Below are 7069 nucleotides of genomic sequence, written 5' to 3'. Positions count from 1 at the left end.
AGCTCTGACTGAGAGCAGCCCCCTCCCTCCCTCTCTCTCTCTCTCTCTCTCTCTCCACCTCATCAGCAGAAGTGGTTTTGCTCGAGCTCTTCCCAGCTCCGCATCACATGCACCCTGCGGGCCGGGGGCGCGTCTCTCCGGCCGGGGGTCTCCAGGCTGTGCAGCCGGTCTTCGATCCTCAGGATCATGGCGGCCATTTTCTCCACGGTGTCGCCCAGGCGGGTGTTCTCGGCTTCCAGGGCTGAGATCCTGTCCTCGGCGAGGGTCACTTGGTCGGCCAGGGTGTCTAGCTTCGTCCCCACCGTGTCTCTGATTTCGGACACATCTTCCCCAGCTTTCTCTTCGAGGTTTTGGCTCATCTGGCGGACCTCCTTCAGAGCCGGGCCCTGCGGCTGATGCTCCCCGACATTAGGAGCAGAAGCCAGAGGAGCCGTGGTCGCGTTTGTCGGCGATGATGATGGCTGTTTGTTTGCGCTGGGAAGTCGAGTTTCCATCTCACCGGTACCCCAGACAGATAGTTTTCAATAAAATGTGTATGCAGGCGTGGGGGGGTTGGTTTAACTATAGTTGGAGCTGCACAGCCCAGTGCGCAGGTGCACGCCGTACAGACAGTCGTGTTGTGTTATCGCTTTTGTATCGGTTTTGTATCGGCTGCGTGACGTCACAGGCGGTGCAGAACAGCGGGGTCGGAGGTCAGGAGTGCTAATCGCAGATGACGCAATCGAAGCGCCAGCTCCACAGTTTACCGTGTAATCAGGAAACAAGTGATCAGTTCATATCAGACTAATAGCTTTACGACCCTTTAATTGTTGTCTTTCATTAGTAGAAATCTGTGTTCCTGCTCATTGTCGGGACACTTAAGGGTTAAATACATACGGATCAAATTAATTACAACTGTTTTCGTGTGTACAGCATATTTACACTGGTTTCCAAATTACATTAAATGTGTGCTTTGAGAGAAATACAACACTGTGTATGTATTGTGTATTTCCTTGCCAGGTGTGCAGCTTAACATAACACATGGAAATTGCTGCTGTTACTAACCTACTAACTGGACATAATATTCCTGATGCATCATCCCCCACATTAATCTAACAGCACTACTACTACTACTACTACTACTACTACTGCGATTGCAAACCACCACTGATACTAATACAAGGATACACAGCCAATATGTCATGCAAGAAGTCGTCACCTCCAGACAAACTATCTTCAGATACTTGAGTTATTACTGTAAGATTGTTTCTGTAATTGTTCAAAATTAACTAATACTTGAGTAATATGTTAAAAAGAAAGCTGCTGCTTTTCAGTTCCCCGTTTGCTGTGTGATATATCTTTGAACTGCTTCGTGCTTGTTAGTTAGATAGGTATAAATAAAGCTATTGAAGTGTATGCTAGAGAAGCGTGTCAGGCGGGGTATTACAGGGGGTGCAATGATGGAGTAAACAAGGCCAGGCGTGCGTGTGCAGTTTGTTAATAAAACGCGTTGTTAGTAACTAGTCTGCCTTTATCACCACCCGCGGAGCCCATCACTGATGACTCGTATTTGTGTCACTGCATGTTAAGATATGAACGCCATTATCGTAATGCCAGGACGGTGGATGTTGTGGTTATGTATTGAGTGTTAATGTTTGTGGGACGATAGTGGAGAGTTGCGTCACTGTACGTGCATGTTGAGAGAGAGAGAGAGAGAGAGAGAGAGGGAGAGAGGGAGGGAGGGAGAGAGAGAGAGAGGGAGAGAGGGAGGGAGGGAGAGAGAGAGAGAGGGAGGGAGGGAGAGAGAGAGAGAGAGAGAGAGAGGGCACCGAGGCAGAGTCGCAGCCCCACCGCCCGTCCTGCCCCGGACAGCGCCATGATCCCCACGTCCCAGCGCCGGCGGTTTGGAGGTCAGGTACCGCACCGTCGCTCTCCATTGCAACCTCATTCTCGCATCTCGGTACAAACATGTCGCCCGGTCCACTGCCGGCCCGGGTCTGATGAAGCTGCGCAGTGACTCGGGCCACATGTCTGTACTGACCGCCAGGCCAGACACGCACATCGGTGTCCTCGGTGCGGGGGTCCCGCAATCAGGCCCCTCTCTCAGCCCCAGTGATGCGCCGCCTCCCTCTCGGAGTCTGATTGGCGGGCCGGGCTGAGGCGTTCGGGAGTGGGCGGGCCCGCAGACCAGGAAGTGGTCCCGCCCCCATTGAAAAGGCGAGGCCGGGCCCTTGCGCAGCCGCAGTCTGCACAGAACCGGTCTGAGGAGCCCGGTGTTCGGACTCTGATCTGCGGCGTCGCTCTCTCTAAGGTAGGCAGACAGACAGGGGTCGTATTGCAATTAGCGCCACTCTGGAGGCATCGGGTCATATCATCATAAACCACCGATTAATACGAACAGTGTCTCGTCTGTGTACACAGCTCTGGTCGCGTATTGTGACACATTGTATTTTGCACACACGTATTGTGTCGTTGCTGTGCATTGGCGGCGATCACACGGAACAGACTGGCTACTGTTGCACGTTTACGGTCGAGTCGTATCCGTGTCTAATTGCGCAATTGGCGCACCGGGAGCGACAGACAGGCGCTGTCAGCAGGCGCACAGCTGAGCCACAGCGCCGGAGCCGCACAGGCTTTGAATGGGATCCCGGCCTGAATGGTGTTATTGTCAGCGCCGGTCATGCGTTTTTAAACGTCTCCTCGACTTCTCTGAAGACGTGCGGCTGCCCAGCAACACCCCCGGCCCTCAGCACCGGTGTTGTGCCGGGTGGGATCTGCTTCCAGGAGCCACACACAACAATCAATGAGCATGCGTGCATAGTGGGAAAGGTCAGCTGATGCTCCGAGTCCAGGGCAGACAGGCGTGTGAGAGCCGGCTGTGGCTCAGTGGCAGGTGAGCGAGGGGTCAGGCAAGGGTTAATCCAGTCCCTGTGAGGAATGCTGAGTCACTGGTCTGGCCAGCCATGCAGCTCCCCCCCCCCTTTCTCTCTCTCTCTCTGTCTTGTGCCAGAGTCCCTGTCCCACTGCGACAGACTGATTTCCCTCTTGCATTCCTGCGGCCCCCACTCCTTTGTGTTTTGTGTAATCGAGGAGTCGGCGCCCCTAGTGGACTCTGCTCTTCTCGGTGCCTGAGGGGGCTGCAGGGGCTGCAGGGGTGCTGTAGACACTACTGTGCCCTGGCGCATGTCTGTCCGTCTCTCACAGTCAAAGAAAGATCAGGGTCCTGTCCAGCGGCGGCCCGCGGTGCGTTCCGGACAGCCCCGTGGAACTCATGACTTCCGTGGAGTTCCATGGAACAGGTGTTGTTCCACTCTTGCTACACGCGTGCTGTGTATCGATATGTGTGTCTCTGGCTCTGCCCTGCAGGTTCCAGGATGTCCCAGAAGATCAAGGCGGGCGCGGTGGTGGAGATGCAGGGGGACGAGATGACCCGTGTGATCTGGGAGCTCATCAAGGAGAAGCTCATCTTCCCCTTCGTGGACATGGAGCTGCACAGGTATGACACCCCCCCACAGCCTGGCTGTTCATGATGATCTGTGCAAAGAAACGCGCTGCAGTCTGACACAGTGCAGTGATATCGACACAGTTGCGTCCAACAGCAGTGACTGCGCTTTAATGGGGCCGCACCCCCCCCCAGTGTTGGGGTTGCTGTTGTTGTGGTTGTTGTTGTGTGTGTGTGTGTGTGTGTGCGCGCGTCTGTTGTCTCAGTCCAGCGTCTGTTGCTGCAGGAGAACAGTCTGGCTTTTGTTGCCTTGGGCGGGGGAGGGGAATGTGGGTGAAAGGTGGCGGGAGGGATGTGGCTCGGCAGCTCGAGGAACCCGGAGATCAGAGCCGAGGATACCGGGGACGCTGCGCTGGCACGGCCGCTCGAGGGCCCTGGCCCCGGCGCTGGGGCCGCCCGGCTCATTCTGCCCGGGGCTTCAGCAGCAACACAAACACCGTTACACAATCTGCACTTCCTGCAGAGGCCAGCGGTCGAGCTTCCTGTTTCCTTTGTGCAAAACATGAGGGACGTGTTTTGCTGGGATTGTTTTCCATTCAGATCATTTGTGTATATAAAACGATTTATATATAATTTGTTTAAATAATTTGGGGTACGTTGTTTATTTAATCACAGTATTTCATGGTTGTGAATTACTCTTTTACACAAAAAGTTAGTAAGGATGAAAACTATAATACTCCTAATAATAATACTCGAAACAGTCAGGATGATGGTCCTAGTTCCAGTGACAGTGAAATAAGTTCTGGTGATGATGGGTAATGACCTCTGACCCCGGACCGCAGCTTTGACCTGGGCATGGAGAACCGGGACGCCACGGACGACCGCGTGACGGTGGAGGCGGCGGAGGCCATCAAGAAGCACAGCGTGGGCATCAAGTGCGCCACCATCACGCCGGACGAGAAGCGCGTGGAGGAGTTCCGGCTCAAGCAGATGTGGCGCTCGCCCAACGGCACCATCCGCAACATCCTGGGCGGCACGGTGTTCCGCGAGGCCATCATCTGCAAGAACATCCCGCGCCTCGTCTCCGGCTGGACCAAGCCCATCATCATCGGCCGGCACGCGCACGGGGACCAGGTGCGCCCGCACACGCCTGTCCACCTGTCTCTTCTTCCCTCTCTTCCTCTTCTAATCCCTCTCTCTGTGAGCCCCCTCTGACCCCTGACCCCTGACCCTGCCACTGCTCCCTGCCTATGAGGCACTTGTGCGTGTCTGTGCATATCGGTGTGTGTGTGCGTGTCTGTGCATGTGTGTTTCTGTGTCTGTGCGTTTCTGTGCGTCCATGTCTGTGCGTGTGTGTATCTGTGCGTGTCTGTGTCTGTGTGTTTCTGTGCGTGCGTGTCTGTGTCCATCCGTGTCTGTGTCCGTCCTTGTCTGTGCGTGTGTTTCTGTGCGTGTCCATGTCTGTCCGTGTCCGTGTCTGTCCGTGTCCGTGTCTGTCCGTGTCCGTGTCTGTGCGTGCGTGTCCTTGGTGGGTGGGGTCCAGGGAGGGGAACTGTTTACTGATTAATTCTCAGTGCCCTTTAGACAGAGTCTGGTGTTGCAGCTCTGAGGTGTTGCACTTTGGCAGTCATGCAGGATTAATGTCTGTCTGTGTGGACGTGTCACTGCGGTGCTGAAACGCTGGCTCTGTAGTCTACTGTCGTCCCCGTCCCGTCCCCCCCCTCTCTCTCTCAGTGTAACACTCTCTGTCTTCCCCCCCTCAGTACAAAGCCACAGACTTCGTGGTTCCCGGGCCGGGTCGGTTGGAGATGATCTACACCCCCCAGGGCGGGGGGGCGCCGGTCAAGTACATTGTCCACGACTACCAAGGTGGGGCAGCGGGGACGTGGGGGGGTGGAGAACGGATGGGATTGGACGATACCGTTGAAGCACATGTAGACAGGAAATACTGACCTGTCTGTCCCTGTCCCTGTCCGTGTCCGTGTGCGTGTCCCTGCAGGCGGCGGTGTGGCCCTGGGGATGTACAACACTGACGATTCGATCCGAGACTTCGCCCACAGCTCTTTCCAGATGGCCCTGAGCAAGAGCTGGCCGCTGTACCTCAGCACCAAGAACACCATCCTGAAGAAGTACGACGGGCGCTTCAAGGACATCTTCCAGGAGATCTACGAGAAGTGAGAACCCGTGCCCCGCCTGTCTCCCCGCCAGTCCCCCTCTCTGTCCCGCCTGTCTCCCTGTCTGTCCTGTCTGTCTCTCCCTCTGTCTCCACATCCGTCCCCCTCTCTGTCTCCCTGTCTGTATCCAAGTCCGTCCCCCTCTCTGTCCCCCCGTCGGTCCTGTCTGTCCCACAATTTGTCTCCCATCTGTACTTCCTGTCTCCATGTCTTTCCTCCCAGTCTGTCGCATCCGCTTCCCCGTCTGTCTCGTCTGTCCCCCTGTCTGTCCAATCAGTGTTGCCGTGTGCTGGCAGAGCATTGGCAGAGCGTTGGCTGAGCGGTGCCGTGTGTCGCCACAGGGAGTACCGGGCGCAGTTTGAGGAGCGGGGCATCTGGTACGAGCACCGGCTCATCGACGACATGGTGGCCCAGGCCATGAAGTCCGAGGGAGGCTTCATCTGGGCCTGCAAGAACTACGACGGAGACGTGCAATCGGACTCGGTGGCCCAGGGTGAGAGAGCGGGAGAGAGGGGTGCAAGGGGGCGTGGCGTGGCGGGGCGGAGAGAGGGTGTGCGTAGCACAGAGAGACGTGTGTCGGTGTATCAGCGTGTCTCTGTTCCCTCAGGCTACGGCTCCCTGGGCATGATGACCAGCGTGCTGATCTGTCCGGACGGACGCACGGTCGAGGCGGAGGCGGCGCACGGCACGGTGACCCGGCACTACAGGATGCACCAGCAGGGCAAGGAGACCTCGACCAACCCCATCGGTGAGCCACGTCTGTCTGTGTCTGTGTGTGTGTGTCTCTGTCTCTGTGTTTGTGAGTATCTCCTTGTGTCTCCGTGTTCGTGTGTGTGTGTCTGTGTGTGTGTGTGTGTCTGTGTGTGATTGTGTGTGTGACTGGTGTCTCGCCACTCTCACAGCCTCCATATTCGCCTGGACGCGGGGGCTGGCGCACCGGGCGGAGCTGGACGGGAACGCGGAGCTGCGCGTGTTCAGTGAGGCGCTGGAGGCCGTGTGTGTGGAGACCATCGAGGCCGGCTTCATGACCAAGGACCTGGCAGCCTGCATCAAGGGCCTGCCCAAGTGAGTCCCGACTGGGGCCCCAGTCCTGTACCCCCGTCTCCTGTCCCTTCCTGCCCTTCTTACCCTCTCCTATCTGTCCACACCTAGGGCCTAATTTCCCAAAGTTTGTCAGTGACCCCACCCTGACCCCACTCTGTCCTGTGTCCGCAGTGTGCAGCGCTCTGACTACCTGAACACCTTCGAGTTCCTGGACAAGCTGGCGGAGAACCTGCAGGTCAAGATGCAGAGCCAAGCCAAACTGTGACCGGCTCCTCACACCCCTGATGCACGCACATGCACACGCACACACACACACACACAGGTTGTCGTCCACAATGGGGTCTGTCCTGCTATCTCAGAACCGTCCAGCTGTCCCACACGTGAAGGACAGCCCTGCCCGAGATCCCTGCCAGAGGAGCTGACCTCCCCC

General features: G+C 56.7%; 1 protein-coding gene across 2 annotated transcripts in view; it reads left to right on the top strand.

The window, feature by feature from the left end:
• Positions 1-1805: 1805 nt before the first annotated feature.
• idh1 (isocitrate dehydrogenase (NADP(+)) 1) overlaps positions 1806-7069 on the top strand; it is a 5600-nt gene continuing 336 nt past the window's right edge. Inside the window, exons 1-9 of one of the 2 annotated variants that reach the window (XM_066687714.1) lie at positions 1806-1889; positions 3346-3475; positions 4264-4555; positions 5185-5290; positions 5421-5595; positions 5937-6088; positions 6203-6343; positions 6498-6660; positions 6811-7069. The exon at positions 6811-7069 is cut by the window's right edge and continues 336 nt beyond it. In XM_066687714.1, coding sequence (XP_066543811.1) covers positions 1856-1889; positions 3346-3475; positions 4264-4555; positions 5185-5290; positions 5421-5595; positions 5937-6088; positions 6203-6343; positions 6498-6660; positions 6811-6904 — 1287 coding nt within the window. In that variant the 5' untranslated portion in view covers positions 1806-1855 and the 3' untranslated portion in view covers positions 6905-7069. Of the gene's footprint in view, positions 1890-2206; positions 2291-3345; positions 3476-4263; positions 4556-5184; positions 5291-5420; positions 5596-5936; positions 6089-6202; positions 6344-6497; positions 6661-6810 lie in introns of those variants that run through there. The other variant, XM_066687715.1, reaches the window with a different exon arrangement.

The sequence above is a fragment of the Amia ocellicauda genome, chromosome 16 (assembly GCF_036373705.1).
Source record: "Amia ocellicauda isolate fAmiCal2 chromosome 16, fAmiCal2.hap1, whole genome shotgun sequence".
Lineage (NCBI taxonomy): Eukaryota > Metazoa > Chordata > Actinopteri > Amiiformes > Amiidae > Amia > Amia ocellicauda.
Note: the sequence above shows the minus strand (reverse complement) of the source record. Positions and strands in the feature narration are given on the sequence as shown.